The sequence below is a fragment of the Enoplosus armatus genome, chromosome 13 (genome assembly GCF_043641665.1).
Source record: "Enoplosus armatus isolate fEnoArm2 chromosome 13, fEnoArm2.hap1, whole genome shotgun sequence".
NCBI classification, from domain to species: domain Eukaryota; kingdom Metazoa; phylum Chordata; class Actinopteri; order Centrarchiformes; family Enoplosidae; genus Enoplosus; species Enoplosus armatus.
Genome location: NC_092192.1, coordinates 9,862,450 through 9,880,837, shown reverse-complemented (window position 1 = coordinate 9,880,837; position 18,388 = coordinate 9,862,450). Strand labels below are relative to the sequence as shown.

The 18,388-nt window shown below is 37.6% G+C and overlaps 2 protein-coding genes across 8 annotated transcripts; both read right to left on the bottom strand.

Moving 5' to 3' along the window:
* Positions 1 to 576: 576 nt before the first annotated feature.
* On the bottom strand, positions 577 to 9,736 carry snx12 (sorting nexin 12). Of its 7 annotated transcripts, none has more exons than XM_070917118.1 (5): positions 9,399 to 9,736; positions 7,366 to 7,461; positions 6,882 to 7,006; positions 6,477 to 6,569; positions 577 to 598 (listed from the first exon to the last, which is right to left on the bottom strand). In XM_070917118.1, exons 1-5 carry the CDS (start codon positions 9,561 to 9,563, stop codon positions 577 to 579), a joined length of 501 nt encoding a protein of 166 aa, XP_070773219.1. In that variant the 5' UTR covers positions 9,564 to 9,736. The 7 variants fall into 7 exon arrangements, with proteins under 7 accessions (XP_070773219.1, XP_070773217.1, XP_070773218.1 ...); XM_070917116.1 differs by lacking the exon at positions 577 to 598 and adding an exon at positions 3,365 to 4,228 and having other exon boundaries at positions 6,479 to 6,569; XM_070917117.1 differs by lacking the exon at positions 577 to 598 and adding an exon at positions 5,671 to 5,929 and having other exon boundaries at positions 6,479 to 6,569.
* Positions 9,737 to 11,450: 1,714 nt separating this feature from the next.
* LOC139295046 (cytokine receptor common subunit gamma-like) lies at positions 11,451 to 15,082 on the bottom strand. Its single transcript, XM_070917114.1, has 8 exons — positions 15,019 to 15,082; positions 14,339 to 14,429; positions 13,604 to 13,776; positions 13,226 to 13,359; positions 12,938 to 13,103; positions 12,211 to 12,316; positions 11,930 to 11,984; positions 11,451 to 11,705 (listed from the first exon to the last, which is right to left on the bottom strand). Exons 1-8 carry the CDS (start codon positions 15,080 to 15,082, stop codon positions 11,451 to 11,453), a joined length of 1,044 nt encoding a protein of 347 aa, XP_070773215.1.
* Between the last annotated feature and the right edge of the window lie 3,306 nt (positions 15,083 to 18,388).

Below are 18,388 nucleotides of genomic sequence, written 5' to 3'. Positions count from 1 at the left end.
CATGTAAAATGTATAAATAATTTTTATTTAAGATTTTTTTTCCCCTGAAGAATCTATTCTATAACAGAGTCTTTGCTGACAAGATCAAACTAAAAAATGTAATATAAAATAAATCAAACTATGTTATGGCATCACTGTCTCTTGACTACAGAAAACATTTGTTGACAAAACAATCTCATCACAACGTCCATTTAGTAGCTGTTCTCAGCATTTGATCGTACAACACCATGTTGTAGATGCTCAAATTTTCATTTTTCTGAGCACTGTGAGGACTTGTCATCCATGTTGGCTTGAGATTGAAAGTTAATTATTGACTTTGGGAACAATAGTTGACAAAACAAAATCAAATGTCAACTAACTAGCTTTTTCAGAGCTTTCAACCGCATCTCACGGTCTTCATCAGCAAATGGAGCTGCCTCAGGTCAGCTGAGTCATTGAAAACCTGTTCTAGTCAACATCAGTACACCACTGCACAGTAGTTTTCTCTCTGGAGGTTCACCGGTTTAAAAACTCCCCTTATTATACAATTTTCCGCTTTTACTTACCTTAAGTAGCTTTAAGGTTGTTAAAATCATCTTATTCCACTGTCTGACGTATTTTGTATTGGCTTCCATTGCCATCAATAAACCATTATACATGTAGGAACTATAGGTTCACACTAAACCTATGGTAATGTATCAGAACTTATTAAATCACTTTTGTTCACCTTTTTATACCTGAGCTGTGGATCAAACCCACATTACTCCTGTAGAGATCTGGGTCGTGGGCCGAGGTCACATAACCCGTGTTGAGCCATTGATACCTATGGAAAATATGTTTGAATGTCTGGACTGGATGCATCAGTCCTGGACTTGCTATTTTTGCGCTGATGGTTGCAGATGTACTTTCATTATTAACTAGTACAGTCATACAGAGTTCATATGTTGCAAGACAAATAAAGGGAATACAACATTTCAAAACAGGATGTTGATTGATTTCAAAATCTGCCCTGTGGGCCCTTGTTGACCCCCTGTTTGACTTGGTTAAACGCTTTTTTGTTTTTAGGAAAATGCACCATGTACATTTTGACCTAACTCTTCTACAAAGCAAAGAGAAATTAAGGGCCATACTGACTTTTGAAACAGGGTAATCTGTGTTTGAGAAAAGGTGTGTGCAAGCCAAGCCATTGAAATGAAATCAAATGCTCTTTCTTTACTGTTCAGTTGTTGTTGGTTATTGTGACTTCTTTTCTTTTTATGTGTAAAGGTTTGGATTTCTTTTTTACTGTTTCTGTTCCTGGGAAAGTCTGAAAGTATTTTTTTTCTCGCCTTGGACTATAACCAGAGGTAACTTTAGATAAAATGGATTTGTAAATTGCATTTTCTCCCTCTCCACCCATCGCTCTGTGTCCGATGGTACTATAGTAGCCACTCGTCTCACCTTTTGTCCTTGCCCAGTCACACTGCTTTGGGTTGCTCTTTCAATTTACTTCCACTTTATCAAGCTAACCCAACTGGGTGTCTCTGCAAACACAGCAAGCGTCATGGCTGCACACTGGGCTCCAGTGTTAGAACGGCTAACAAAACACCACCTAATCTCTGCCTTGGCCCACTGTGCCCATCCTGTCTGCCCACTTTCATTACTCAGGATGAGGCCAGCACATCAAAGCTCACTAGTTTTGTAGGTCACAGCGCTCACTGATGAGGAAGGTCAGGGTCGGTGCATGTGTCCCAGGCTTCCTATGCATTTTTTTATTTTATTGTTCATTATGTTTTTGTTTCACTGGATTTCAAGTATTATTAATCTCTATTTACTAGATTACTCTTCACAACCATTTTAACACTACATGTGAATGGTGAGCTGTAATTTAAGATGTAGCATAGAACAGCATTTGTTTACTTCTAACTACTCATACATACACACATATTGCATGTTTGTGTCATCCTGTAAGAGGGATCCCAACTCAGTTGCTCTTCTGGAGGTTTCTTACTTTTTATGGGTGCAACACAGGTACTGAACTGTATGAAGTGCAACTCTGTGTAAATCTATTGTTTATGATTCCTTCTTCAAATTCATGTGGAAGCCACAATTGGATCCAATTACAGTCACGTCTACTTTGGATCACCTGCAGGTCAAGATCTACATCACAAGATCACTATTCTGGGACAACTTTAATCCACCTGTGGCCAGAATTCCTCTTCCCCTGTTAATCCCTGTATTTCCTGAAGGAGAACTACAACAAGAAAAAAGATTAGAGGACTTTAAGGATTCATGTTTAGTGAAACAAAAAGACCTAGTGTTGCCACTGAAGTGCCACAACTTCCTTGCTTCCTTCCTGCCACATAAGCTGTATTCTTCATTTACTTCACGACAACAGTGCTCAGGGTAAATCTTTTTGTTTATTATGCATAAATCCTGTTTATGAACACTATAAAAGGTGTGTTTTCCTTATTGATGTGTTTGTCAAATATAAAGTTCAGTAACACATTGCTGCTTATAACGAATGGGAACAACCCGGAAAGTGGAGCGTGTCACACCAATGCATTACTCTGGTGGTCAAAGCAGCTAAACACAAAGCGCTCAAATATTTCAGTTTTTTAGGGACTGTACAAAAAATATTCAGCGGGAAGAGGGGGTCAGAAAGAAGGAAAAGAGAGAGGGTATGATGTGTGCACACAAGATAAAAAATATCACCTTATGGGATTTTAGAGGCTCTGTAATGGTCTAACCTTTTTAGAGAGCGGGGGAGGATGTTAAATTTTTTGGGTTATTCTCTCAATTAATAAATTAAAAGGTTTGTCTATATATTTTTTTCAAAGTCAAGGAGAGAGTTCAAAGAACATTAAGACATTAATAACAGTGGAGACAAAGTGAAACATAATGCTTAGCCACCAGGGCTATGTTCCCCTATATGCAGTATAAGCAAGTGCAATGGGCCCCCCCAACTACCAGGGGAGCCCTGTGCGGTGGTGTTTTGTTGTTGTTTTTCTTTTAGCTCAACTCTATATTGTGCTTTGTGTTTATAAAAAGCTTTATAGTATGCCTAGACATTCATCTTCGTTCAGGATATCAAAATGACTGGGGCTCTTCAGTCCCTTACTAACCAGTCCACCAGTAAAAAACTATTTTAAACAATGTTTAAAATGCAGTGAAATCTTCATGTACAAGTTGTAAGACTTATGCAAAATTTCCTCCAAAAATTATATTCAAAGTTCTCAACCCCTTCTTGTCCTTTTCCCATTTAATTCACCCAGATCCCATGACTCTCTGATCTGTCTAAATGCTTCTCAGTGTTATGCACTAATCACAAACTGAAAGGTGAGTTTAAGTGATTTTGCTTCCGTTTCTCCTCTTTAAAACTGAAAAGAGACATGCAGACATGACACAGCAGGCAGCAGGAAATTTAATTGGTGGACAGAATTAACAAGGAAGTTCCCTCGTCACCCATTGTGGAACTGCAATGATAACATGTATTAATACACTTCACAATAATATTGATAGAAAGAATTAAACAGCTGAAAATAAGTGCAGAATAAGCCTTATATCAGATCAATAAACCAGATGCTGATTACGCCTTTAAACAATGAAATATTGTTCATATAATGAACCTCTTGTCACAGTGCTTAGATATGGTTATTTACCTAACTGAACATTCCCAATAGCTGATTTGACAACATACAGCCAATGTGTAGGCATGAGGATGTAACTAAGACAGCAAAGTTAAAACGATTAATCATGAAACAATCCTGTCTAAGATCATGTCCAGAACATAAAACTCAGGGGGAAATATATTGACAGGAATGACATGTCACTGTCTTTTTCATGATGCTACATGTTGCTTGACTTTGGGAGGTTATCATCAAAATCACATCTCCGCTAGCGAAAGAAAACACTAATCAAAGCAGGAAATTACCCTCATTTTAAACTTGATCGAATCAATTAAAAAGACATTCAGAAAACATAATAATCATTGTAAAAAAAAATCTATCTATGACAAAAGGATATATGGAACATGTTTTCTTTTTCACTGATTACTGAATCCAAATAATGTACATACAATATGTGGAATGACTGAATAAAGACACGACATCAAACAATTTATAGATTGGATCTCTTTAAGTTTCGTCCAGGAGCAATAGTTGTTTTTCCTACACCGTTGATACTTATCAGTTCTGACATTTCCACTGGCTTTGTAATGACGTGATGTAGAAATAAATGTACATGGGGCAGGTGCAGCAGTCTGTATTGTCTTTGCCATAAGAGAGAGAAAGAGACACACAGTAAACATGAGAAATCATTTACAGACATGTTCAAGCTTTAAGTGGATGCGGTCAATGCTGTGAGTCTCTTTGAACACAATCTACACTGACTTATGTAATGGCACAATATTACAATATCATTCACACAAAATATCACAATATGAGAGTCCATACTGTACAACAGCCCTCTCTTTTTCAACTACTAATCTTAACTCAAATAAACAAATTCATGTTTCATACTTCTGCAGGAAAAACAAATATGCAGACAGAATGAATATCCGGACTTTAGCAATACACTCATTCAGTACCCTAGATGTTTTGCAAGTGTCATTAATTCCTGGAATAAAACCAGACATGCTGACTCCTGCTCTGTCGGAGTGGCGTCAATTCCATTTTTAATTTAGCCACGTCAGGAGGTGGAGTAGAGGTCATTACTCAAACCACATGAAAACATGTTTCTTAAACAGATCTCTGCCTCTATTAATGCATTTAGATTGACAATATTTATAATTGACTCTCATTCAATCAGGCAGACAGGTAAAAGAAATGACGGCAGCTCTAATACGAGCTAAACATGGCGCATTACACAGATCCGCATGCAGTTTTCATGTCACGGTGTCAGAACTGAACAGACATTCCCTGAGCTGAGGGGTTACTGCGCATCAGACTTCACCAATAAGCATCATGCAATGCAATGCAGATGTTTGTATCACTAATGTGTCATGTCAATTTCACGTTGTTTTTTTTTTTTATATGCCATGATGCTATTCATGTGTTTCAAGACTTGAATGTGACAAATATGCACATGCAAACTGTGTCTAATGAACTGTTGACGTTGGTAGACTCAGATGCAAGAGACAGGTGTAACTTATAACGTAACATAATAATGCAGTATATATATATTAATATTTACTTGGTGGCAGAATTAACCACTTTGTTTTTCAGACATAGGCTTATCCATGTCTGAAAAAAAAAATTGAATTTAGGGCAAATAAAAGATCTGAATCAACAGACTGAACAACATGATGGTGATCAGAGGGATGTAAAAGTAGTATAAGTTGTCAGCGAGACCGACACACATGTATTTGCAAAGAAAGCGTGCAAGTTTGCCATGCAGCAAATGATTAGTGTGGTTGATAATGACAATGTATCAGAATTAGTTTGGACAGAAATAGCTCAAGAATAGCTCTAGTCATGGTCGATGAACAGTACTTATTCCCATTAAACAATAGTTCACATAACTCAAAACACTAGTGGAGGTTTGTGTTTCCACTGATACTGGTGGACTGAGGAAGTTCTGCAAACCAGTTGCTGTGAAACAGTTGATGAACACTATCACACTCATTACCAATTAGAAACTTTTAGTTTTTACATTCACGTTTCTCTACATGCTAGATAATGGGTAAAGCAAAACTGGCTTGCTGAATGTTCTTTCCTCTGCACACACACTATGGTTACTCCAACATTTTTTGGGAATAACTGGTTATTTTATTAGACAACCAGGGGACTATGTGTAGCACATTTACAAGGTAAAATGACACATTGCAATCAGATAATTTACATTAGCATTGTTTTACTCAAGTATTTGTGAACTATGGCCTTTGGTCTTCACAGTGCCCATGCAGCCCCCTTTCCCTTCCAGAAAGCTCTTAGAAGCGGGATAAAATAAAGCAAACTTACTTCATTCATACCTAAAAAACAAAACAAAAAGAGAACAAAACAGGATCAGAACTCTGATTTTACAGTCTGCATTATTTTACACATTAGTGCCAACACTCTTATTTAGACATTATTCTACTTTATTCACATTATATTACAATCATTAATATATAACACTCATTGGGGAATTACTGAATGTATCACATATTATTTTCATTCTTGAAAATTGTGATTAAGAGCCAAATCTTCACGATACAACTACAGAGGGGTGCTTCCCTTATTGTACAGTTATAAAACAAATGCACAGGGAAGAGAGGAGTCACAGAGTTGTTTGAAACATTATCAACATGTCCTGATGTATAGTAGAAGAACATACTGCAACCCCAAGATGAAATGAAAATGACTTTACAATGATATATATATAGAGTGAGAGAAAGAGAGAGAGACAGATACAGCAGAAAAACAGACAAAGAGATTGAGAGATTGAAGACAGGAAGGAAGAGGAAGGCATAACAGTCCAATCTACACCCCAGAGTTTAACCCCCACCCGCCCCCCTTCCTCAATAACCCTAGTGTCATACTTTTCCAGGAATGTAGTTACGGTCAATGCTTTCCTCTTGCAGAAACATGTGAAGACAGCGCTCGTTCTGGGCCAAGGGGTGACCTGCAATTCTACAGAAACACACACACAGACGGACAACAGACAAAAATTCACTCAATTCAAATGCTTTTCATGGAGGCTGGTGAAATGCAACTGTGGATTAGCGAGCTGACGCACAGACGCAGATTAGGTTAAGCCTTGTGTAGGGCTAGACATTTTTGGCAATGTCTGGTAGTCTTGTAGCTCCTTTGTCAGCAAGCCATTACAATTCCAAACTCGTATTTACCACATGAACACATCTTCATGTGACAAAAATGTTAGCTCAGTTTGCACCGAAAAACACAACGTTTGTATTTTAATTCAGGGCTGTTGAACTGACTGACTTGTTGATGAACTGTTCCAGTCCCGATCGCCGCTCCTCAATGAAGGACTCCTCAAAAAGGCCCTCATCTCCGCGGAATGGCAACTGTCTCTTCAGGGCTTTGCCCGGCAGAGAGGGTACTACAATCTGAAGGTGCCGTGGGTCAACACAAACGATAGGAAAGATGAGAAATATGCCACAAACATATGAAATCCAAAGTCAAAACTGAGATTCAGCCAAGCAATAAACTTATTTAGGATGGCAGTGTCGAGGCATGTAAACTCTGAACTAACTCAGCACAGTTAATAAGGACACCCCGACAACACTAAAGACAAAACATACAGTGCAATCCTACTGCTTACTTTATGTGATATTATCTATGTAGGATTACAGTTTCCCCCCTGTAACACTAACATAGCCACTCATCGGATCATTGTAACTATTAGTTTGCAGCAGCCAGCCTGCTTAAATCATAAGCCTGAAATACACCATTATTGCTCACTCACCTTACTGTCTCTTTCCAGCTCATTCTTTAACCACTCAAAGTCACTGTATCTTCTTCTCACACAGGAATCCTTCAGTTTGAAAATGGGAAGGTTTGTCTACACAAAGAAGAAAAAAACACAACAGCACTTGATTTAACCTAAATTCAATCATTTGCAAATGTTGGAAAGAGAGAACAAGGTCTGCTAAACAATTGGCAGCTATCATGAGTGCTGAAGGTATTGTGGAAGTACCTCAAGAGAAAAAGGTGTTGTGTGACAAATACAAATATCTCTTACCACCATCATTTTACTAAATTGTTGGCATGAAAGTCATCAGTAAGACCAGCACGCTAGTTTGAGAATGCAGTCCCTTTTCTGTGTAAACCTCTACCGTTTTATTATTGGTTAATCGTTTAGTTTACAGAATGTCGGCAAATGAGAAATTACCAGAGTGCAATGTGTCGTCTTAGAATTGCTTGTTATGTTACAGTCCAAAACCCAAAGATATACAATTTACAATTAGCTATTTAGAAAGCTACAAATCCTCACATTGAGGCATCGAAATTGTGTCAATTGATTTACTGTCAATAAATTTATGGATTAATTGTTTTAACTGGCCATAAATAATTGAAGGAGATTAAATGAATGTTCTGTGCATAAATATTTAAAGGTTAAATGATTATTAAGCGTATTCACAGAACACTGAAAAGTTTTCAGTTTGATTAAAAAGGCAGATTCTGTGTGCAATTGACACCAATTTATGAAGTGATTCATTCATTTAAGTATCTTCAATGTTTCAGTGGTTGTAGAATGGGTGATCCGTTTGCATGAGGTTCCCATGATTCACTGCTGTGGACAATGCTATCCTGTGAAGGTTGGCGTATGTCAACTAGACTGATCTGGTTTGTTTAGGTTTGTCTTTAATTGTGAAACAGCACTGGCTATGCAACTTCACAAAAACTAGTCAACCCCACCTCTGACCCATGAAACTGTCACACAGGGTAATACACCTGCATGAGTCTATGAATGTCCAAAAAAGCCATTCAGATGGTGAAAACAGTAACTTCTTCGTATTATGGTGAGCACCCTCTCCCAGGAGACAGCCACAAACACCACAGAAACAAAGATCTGTAGCCAAGGCAAGCCCATTAAATAGAAATTACGCAATAACAGTGTTAGCATAAGCTTCCTGTCTTTACACTTAGTAAAGCTGTGTCAGTGATTTTCTATACCTCACGCTGACAAACTTAACTGCCAGTCTACTGGAGGGGGAAGTTAAACTCACTACTCCGCTTACTACAACCACAGTTATTATTTGATTATTGATCATTATAAGTATCGTATAACAACCGATAAATTAAACGTAATTTACTTTATTCCATTTCTCCCGTTTCCATAAAATCAACGACATTGTTAGCATTCCTCATTTAGCTAACGTTACAGTATTAACTTCTGTTTTGTTTGTCGACAAACGTACTTGGCATTACACATCTGTATTGGCGGGCAGTGTTAAATTAGTCCTCATTTTCTTGACAACGAAAGTCTAAGTTCAAGTAGCGGTTAGCTTCACGGTGTCTGCTGGGACTCCCTCTTTTCCAACTGTCCTTATGTTTCATCCCGTTTCACTGGATTTAAAGCTAACTAGCTACATAGCAGTTACTTTAAGGCACATTTAGCTTAGTTAGTTATCTATAACGTTAACTTTACACCAGTGACATGGCTTAAAACTGTAAATATGCTTTCACCATGTATGCTGGAAGTCGTTGATATGTCCACGAAACATGCCAACCTAAATGCTAACTACATCATGCAATCTCTGGCAAAACCACAAGCCAGGCCTCGGACAATCCTCGGTCCTTGATTTTTACTGGCACGCCATCTTGAGCCACTCCAGGCGCCTAACGTCAACGTCACAACCTCGTCCCTGGATTGACTTCGGCACAGCGGCTAAACATGCTAACTGGCTAGCAAAAACACTGTAATTACCAGTTAGCTTAGCGAATAAAAGCTAACGCTGCAACAAGGTGTTTTCGGCTTGCGGTTCGGACACCTACCCGCATGCGAACTTCGTAAGTTGTGTAACGGTTCCGTCCAACTCCAACGATTTGTGGATCATAAACGTCTATTTCCAGAAAATTGCTGGGGGGGCCGTAAGCATCCGTCAGGTCCTGGGGCTTGGAATTCAACCGGCGAGTGTCGGCCACCGAAGGATCTGACATTTTGTCGGGTGGTAGTTTTTGGACGACCAACGGCGAATTAGCGTCAAACCAACTAAATGCACAGTAAAGTCTTAAATCTCATCTGAAGACATCAATTGATTACGATAGCTGATCGGTTCAGCTAGGGAAGTAGCTGACTTGTGTCTCTCTCTTCTTGCGGGGGCCAGCCGCCCTGCGCCCTACCCTTCTTGAATCTGAAAAATGCGTTGCTCAGTTCCGTACTGTGTGGGACACTGCACTCCCTCTAACGGACAAGGAGATAACTGGACAGGGCAGACTGAACTAGGTTACCTTAATATCAAACGTTGCAGTTGTACAATTCATGTAACAGAGCTTTTGACGGAAATAAACATGTATATTTATTTATCAAAAAACAGAAAGATATAGCAAGGACGAACAGCTGAGTCAGTCTTGGTTATTATGTCAGATATACTGGATGGAGGACACAAACACTAAAATACAAGTAGGTCACAAAAACAAAAACGTCCCACCAAATTGAAAAAGTGCATTCAAAGATATTAAGATAGGTTACATTCGAAATTATATGAAAATAATACAAACATTATGAGGCTGGGATGAAACTATTCTATTAGTATTGAAATTATCACCACATGAGACTATATAATGTAATATAGTGGTGTCACTTTCTAATGAGACACCTTTTATTACAGGGTTTATAAGAAGTAACTAATGGCTTAATTAATGCTTAATAAATGATTTACTAATGCTTTATTGGAAGACCTTAATAAGAAAACATTTTGGGTTGCCAGGTTGTGAAAACTCCCTTTGGCTGGTGTTTAGCCTTTCATTTAGGTAATAATGCAGTTATAAATATAATAAGCCATTAATAGATCCTAATGGATTTCTCGCTTTCTAATAAGTCATTCAGTTTGCATTTAGAAATGTTGATAAGTTGTTAAGAAATAGATTTTGGTCTATTGTAGATATAGCATTAGTAAGTGATTGTTTTTAACCATTAATAAAGCCAAAAGTTTATGAGTTACATCTTATATTTATGTGTCTATTTGGATGAACATGTTGTTATTTAAGCATGTGGGCTTGTTTCATTACATAATGTCTTACAAAAGGTTAAATATGAAAAATATACATGAAAAAATATAAATGAAAAATCAACACATATATCAATACACATCAATATTGCCAAGCTGGATTTAGGCAGCAGAATAAAACTTCAAAATGGCAGATAAAGAAAAATGACCTGAATGAAGCAAAAAGTCAGTGATTTTACAAAATGTATCATGCTGTAAAGAATGAAGTCCTGCTTGTCATTTAGTAATTTTAGTGTGAACGGAGCTGCTCTGGTGAAGTTACATTCCCTGTTATCAGTGACACAACAATGAGGCTCAGTCGTGTGAAATATTTGTCTCATAATAAACTTTATGTTTGAGAAATAACTGATATGTGCTGAGTTTTTAGGACTTTTACTGCTGCTTAAACTAGAGATTGTAAGGAATGAGAGAAAGTGGATGCTTTAAATACCTTTTGTCTGATATGTGAGGGGAACTTCAGTTTGTTGTCCAAGTGTAGTGAAATGTACAGACCACTGATGAAGGGAAAACTCTGCGGTACAGTAAATATTGGTGCCTCAGAGTGGTTGACAAGTCCTTAATATATGTTTTAGATAAAAGAGATTTTAAATTGTCCTGAGTTTATTTTTTTACCTTTAGCTACTGCATCAGGTTGTTGGTATCCTAAAACATTAATAGCTTTAATTTATGCTTTTAAGTGCCTCAAACGGATATCTGGTTTCTTATCATGAGGGGAGCCATGAGGCCATACATCATTAACCCATGCAGGAGATGTATCGGTATTACGAAATTCTGGATTGTAAAGTTTCGGAGAACGAAACCCTGACCGAGATGCCTCCTAAACCTGCTCTGCCTCCTCGGATAAGATGAGAACCGTGGAGGTGGAAGAGGAGCAGGGGATAGACAGGTCTGGCTCGTCCACAGGGACGGAGGCGGAGCAGTCAGTTTGGTCAGTGGTGACAGAGAAGGTGGAGCTGCCAGAGCTTTCGTTGTCAGACTGGGAGACATGGCAGTACTCGCGGACAGGACAGGCGAGCTCATTGTAGTTAGTCTTAAAACTCTCTTTCAGGCCTTTGGAGAGCTGAAGCCAATCCTTTAAAAAAAGAAAACAATGTATGACTTGTTTTGTAGTCACCTGACATGATTGTACATTTCTGTCACTCACTGTTCCACATAATGGGCTTCCATCAGTTGAATATGAGCATTGTGGATATTTATATATATTTATATATATACTAAAAGATTGAGTATGAATAAAAACATTTTGTGTGACCGGGAATATCACAAAAACCGCACAGAGATTTGGATGCTACTAACCTTGATGTCGGTAGGGATCAGGGATGGCTTGGGAACGATGAGGAGGATTCTGATCCTGTATGGGAGGAAGGCACATTGTCACTCTCAGATGATCTTATTAACAGCTCATATACATTACTTTTGTTTCCTGTAGCTAGAATACAAAATATTACCTCTTACATCTCAAATGATTGAAAAAATTAGTGAAAAGTGAGGAAATAGGTACACATTGCTGATACTCTGTGGCTACACTATAACCATAACACTGCCCCTATTTACATATGACATATGGGCCAACCCACCTTTCATGGTGCATCAACATCATGACCATGAGGATGAGGGTGATGGCACCCACCACACACAGCACTGGGGTCCACACAGACATTGAACCATCCACTGGATTAGGGTCTGTCAGGGGGAGAGAGAGGTGGATTGTAATTGCAGATGCTTATTGTTAAAACCGCCATTGATGTTTAATCATGTTTGCTATCTTGAAAATATATTTCAAATTAATGGAGGACATTATGTAGGTCAAATAACCCTGTGCAGATTTAAAGGGAAATAAGTATGTTTTTTACCGCCCCATCGCCGATACCGACCATTGTATACTGTAAATGGGCTGATTTTTATGAGATAGGATAACTATTGCTGGCTCCTCAAGTATTCCTGGCTTTGAAAAGTAACAACTTGTATTGTGTTTGGGAACTAACAAAGAAGAGTTCATACCTCTACCAACACTAGGCATCATTGTCAAAATGCTAAAGTTGGAATTCATCAAAAGACCTTAAATCAGAATATGTGCATTTGTGAACAGATTTAAGCTTTCTATCTGATAATTAGTGTAGCGTCGCACAGCCATTCAGAGCCATCTTTTTTAGTGGCCATGCCCGTTGCCCCTCTATAACTGTATGATGTTTTGGACATCTATTGAATGTTTCTATGGGTTGCCAGTACAAGTCAGTGAATACTTAATTGTCTCAGTACAAGCTCCTGTAAATTTCTGTATATCCAGACATTTTGTAATTTTACCCGTGCTGTTGTTGGATCCCCAGGCCACAGGCTCACTCCAGTCACTCCAGAATAAAGACTCTCCACAGTTGTTCCCCACTCTGCTCCGCACTTGCAGCTCATACCGGGAACTGCTGGAGGGCAAGTTGATGCAGTAATTCGGCCTCCCAATACTGACCTTAGAAGTCTGTGGACAGCAGGATGGAGTTGAGTAAGGAGATGGGCAGAAGACAAAAAAAGATAATGAAGCAAAGAATGAAAAAGGAGGATGAGAGATTGACAGATCTCTTGTCCCTTCTGATTGCCTACCTCCCAGTTCTTGTTGTTGGTTCTGAAGCGAACCTCACTCTCCACACACTTTGCAGCAGTCTGGTTCCAGTAGAACCACAGGTTAGAGTCGGATTCATTCTGGACAGTCAGATGGGTTGGTGGATTTAACTTGACTGGAGACGACAGACCATTCAATGATAGAGAATATACAATGTGATGACAAGGTAATAGGGCAGACATATACATATCCTAATACTAAATACTAGCATTGTTTTTTCTTTCCTGGAAAATGATTATATGTTTTAAGTTAAAGTTGTGCTGCACCAGTAGGTGTAACAAACCATCTCTCCTTCTTTAATTGGTTTACTAGTTTGAATAGTTACTCCCAATGTTACGTTCCCCAGTAAATAAGCATACCTTTTGATTTAAGATCATGATCCTTCAGGTAACTGTTGTTGCCATGTACCAGTTTGGTGTAAAATGTGTTGAACCTGTTGACTGGGTTGTCATAGGGCCCGTTACATCCAGTGTTTGTGCTGCTCTCTGACAGATAGGTGGTACACTCGCTGATTTCTTTGACACTGTGGAACCTGTACAGAAATCACAATTTAGTCATTCGCACTTAATCATTAGGTCATCTGCGTCGGGAACATTGGAGATTTGTTTATTAGGCAACATAAAAGGCCACATATCCTCTCAACCCGGGTACAAGCCTAGCTAAACATATTCCGGTATAACAAGTTATACTTTTCTTGGTGATGATTTCACAGATTATTTCTCTGTAATTTGCGACATTTAGATACCAGGGCCCATATTTATCAAACTAAAGTCAGAGTCATTCTATCAGAGACAAGGATTTACCCTAAACCTGCCACATGTTCATTCTTTAAGAAAAACAACTTACTTTTAGTACTCAGTGATTTGCTATTCAGCAAAACATGTAATTTTCTAAAATGTTAATTGAATTTGTGTGAAATCTTTATGTCACCAGTAGCAATTAACATGTTGAATTAACAACAATGGAAACATACAAAAATAAATAAATAAACTGGAGCAGAAAAGAAAGGTACATCAGAGAATTTAATACCACACTGACAGTTGCAGACCATGAGCTTTATCTGTTTGTTAGGGTTACTGTCACTAATTACGAACCCGCTGTAGAAGGTGTAATTGACCTCTGGAGTCCCCTGCTTATTCCAGGAACAGTGAACATATTCCAGATTCACCACCAAACAGTCCACATCTGTCAGAGACACAAGAGGGGTGAGACCAACATAAAGAAAATTAAACAACAGGGTCACACATGTGTATAGTATAGACTAATAGTGTCCATCCACTCACACACACACACACACAATAAGGAAATGGAGGCACAATGACGTGATGAGGGGAATTTACACAAAAGCCACATAATCAAGGAAGTAAGGCTTTACTTTAAACTGAATAATTCAATTTGATGAAACAAGTGATTTTTTATTTACAATATTATGGCTTGATCATATTTCAAAGCAGTTGTGCCATTCCCCCCTTTCTAATCTAGATTTTTAGGGGAAGTTATCAAAAGTACAGATATAATCACTCGTACATTATGTACATAGTAAAGATGTTTGTTATTATGGATTTTTAACTAAAACTATAGATATAAAAATTACAAAAAAAAAACAAGTGAGCTACTTCATATCATGATAACCAAATGTAAAACAATATGATTAGATCTGCCCTTCAGCAAATTGAATAACTGCTCAGACACACCCAAATAGGCTAGAAACAGTTATTATTAGTATCATTATTTGCCTATAATTCAAATGTTTAAATTGTTTAAATGTTCTTACCAGGTGGTTCTTTGGCAAACACATGCCCTGTCAGACAGAGAAGCAGAAGCAGTTTGTTCAGCATCGTGGCATACAGAAACAGGATGCTTTCAGCATGGGCGCAGTTTGACTTCTGAGTATCGATGCATATTCAATTTCACTTTGCTGCTCCTGACGTGACTCTTGTGGGTTTTAGTTCCTGTCACAGAAACTGTAGAGATAGTGGGCTATAACTCAAGATGGCAGTTAGGCCTTATGTTGTATGGCTGTAGTGTAAAAGAACACATAGACAATCTGTTAAACAAAACAACAACAAAAAAATGAATATAGGTGAAACCACACACTACGTTTACTTTGTCATCAGTGGCAATCACAGGACACACACAACTGTGAACATTTCTAACGTGTCATTTTTAGTCACTTATTACAGTTTTCCAAGAGCTGCAAAGTGTCTGCAATAGAAATTTGCTTTCCTGCCATTTAAGGAAGTGATCTGAGGTGGTAATCTCTATAAACAGATTATCTGCACATGAATGCAGAGTTGCTGAGGTGGAGGCAGAAATCATGGATGTCTTAAAATGTGGGGGAGTGTATTGAATACAGTGTGATGACACGGGAGGTAGGGCAGCAATTACTGGCATTAAACAAACTCTGATAAAGCCCTACAGGAACTACAATTATAAATTAATATCTATGTATTGGATTGACACATTCCTGATTTGCAAACTTGAACAGCTTTAAATGTCAGATAATGAAGTCAGAACATTTTGTTGTTGATGTCTCCAAGTCACCATCAAATGAAAAAGGACTTTTTCTTCACATTGTTGACATAATTTAATTTACACATTCCTAGTAGAGCTGTTTAGGAACATACAGAGATGTGTCCTTTGTTTTGGCTTTTCCTTTTTTTAATATTTGGTGTGTTATGTGTATGTTGTTTATGACAGAATCTAATCAAATCAAAATGTGCACAAAAAGGTTTTGAATTTAAATAAAATTGGTTACGTGGACAGTGTATCTGTGTTGCATCATGTCCACTCTTTTAACAACAATTAGGAGCTAAAATGTATGCACTGTGAAATCAGATATGGGTGTCACTTTCTGTGTGTGCTGCTCCAAATTTGAGATGTGTGGGTTTAGTTTCCTGTCAGGAAACTGCTTCAGTAGCTCAAACTGCTACTGCTTCAAAAATAAAGATTGAGACATCTGAAGTGTGCACAAACATGAGTAATTTAAGACATACTGACTACCTATCTTTTAGTAATCTGTATTACATGCTGTACAATTCTGAGTAGCTAATCCTTCCAATAACTGAGTAAGTGATGACTAAGACTCCTGTTTTGTTAATTTAACATATCTATTGGTATATTTTGGGTGTAGCTTTCAAGAAATAATAAGTGAATAATAGAACAGAGCACATGCAAAAACACTTTTGTTTACCTCAGATGGCATGCTTACGACTTGTAAGCTTATCAAAATCAAACCCAAAATTCTGATCTCAGTCCGTTCTGTCCAAATGTCATAATATACTATTTTAAAATCATAACTGCATTGTGAAATTTGCTTTGTAATATGTCCCAGAACACAAACAAATTTGCCAGTGACCTTTTGCTAACTATCAACCCCCACATCTGTGATGCTTCAGCTCATTTCCAGTTAATCGGAGAGGGTTTTTTTGTGTGATAATGACTGTGCTTTCATTGCTCATATGGGTTTTTTCTTTACATAGAAGTTGCAAAGGCATTTTTGCTCATCTCTGACTGATACTGTCTCTGTGTAGCCACACACCGTCCAGTTACTAATTCATCAGTTGTGAATAATTACATGGTCAAATGAAATACTTTGAAATTAAAAATATTTAGAAATGTAAACATGCTAGTACTTTTTGAAAAGAATGAAACTGAGGCTGAAACTATATGTTAATATTTATAGTGCATCAAAGGTTATTAAAAAGCCTCCTGGTGCTAAATACCCTCTGATGAATCGGATGTATGATGGTGCATAGACTTCTGCGGCATAGTCAAGACCATCATAGCTGCATTCAAGTAATAAGTAAAGACCAGAAATCAAGTTAAAAATCAATACAATGACCAAGTGGGTGAGCAAGTATTAGAGGAGCATTAGACCAATATTTAAATATTTGAGTAGTAGTTGGCTGTCGTTGAAGCAAACAAAGCTACCAAGTTTTTTTCTCCTTAGAGATCATCTTACATATAAACAAATTAAACAATTTAAATTTATGACAGGCAGAGCAAACAACAATAATAATCTCAGTTCATCTAAACATCCAAGTGAAGTCTATTTTACGTAACCTCTTTAGCTGCATCTTAAAACCTTTTGTCATAGATTCTTGAGATATAAAGCATGGCAAACTGCTCCTGTAACATATGGATCTATTAGTTGTACCTTTACTGTTTTTTTTCGTAGCACTGGTCTTTGGTTGAGGTAGCGCAATATCAACCTCCCTCACCAGCCTTGTTTGATAAGTGTGTGTATTTCCAGAAAGTAATATTTTCAAATACAAACAATATGGTTGTTTCAAAACTCTTATATTTCTTAACAAAGTGAATAAACTACATCTGAACCTATCATCAACCTTCAGCCATGTGAGATAAACTTGCTCTAAATGAACTAATCGTGCTGCTCTATTCCGCACTAACTGAAGCTTTTCCAGCCTTTTTTTTGGCAGCACCTGACCAGATTACCAAGCAGTAATCCAGATGAGACAATGCTGCCATACATTATGGCTTGTATCACCCGCAAGGTGCAATTTGGACTAAGAAGTGAAGTAAATATGGTATTTACTTTTATTTACAGAGAAAACATCAACTTTCCAAAACATGACAATCAAGAAAAAAACCTCAAAATTAGACCTAAGAAGACCCTTGTTAGGCTTTGCTGTGAATGTGATTCTGTATGTGTGAGTGAAGGAGTGCATGTGTGTGATGGTTATGTGATTAGGCCTATAAGCCAGCTTCCTTCTGTGAAATAATACTTTTTCTTGCAGATGAGACTTGCATGGCTACTCGAATGATCAATTGTGGAAGCATGTCAATAAACAAACTCAAAGCGCATGTGAAAAAGATTCAAAAAAGAAATGAGAAAGTTGTCCTTTTAAACAAAAGTGTGAGTGAGACATGCTTCATTTAAGGTTGTGGTAATGGACAACCGCCTTATATTATAAACACAATACATTTCATAACTGCATTCAGTATGATCTGTAGGTGTAATGATTATATAGTCTATATTAAATTCACACAAGATATAGGTGTATAATGAATAATTTCAGCACCTTGTCATTCTTTTTCTATATCCATTTTATTTCACCTATATTAACTATTTGTTTTATTGTTTCTTTGCTTTTATTTTTAGTATTTCCTTTTAGTGTATT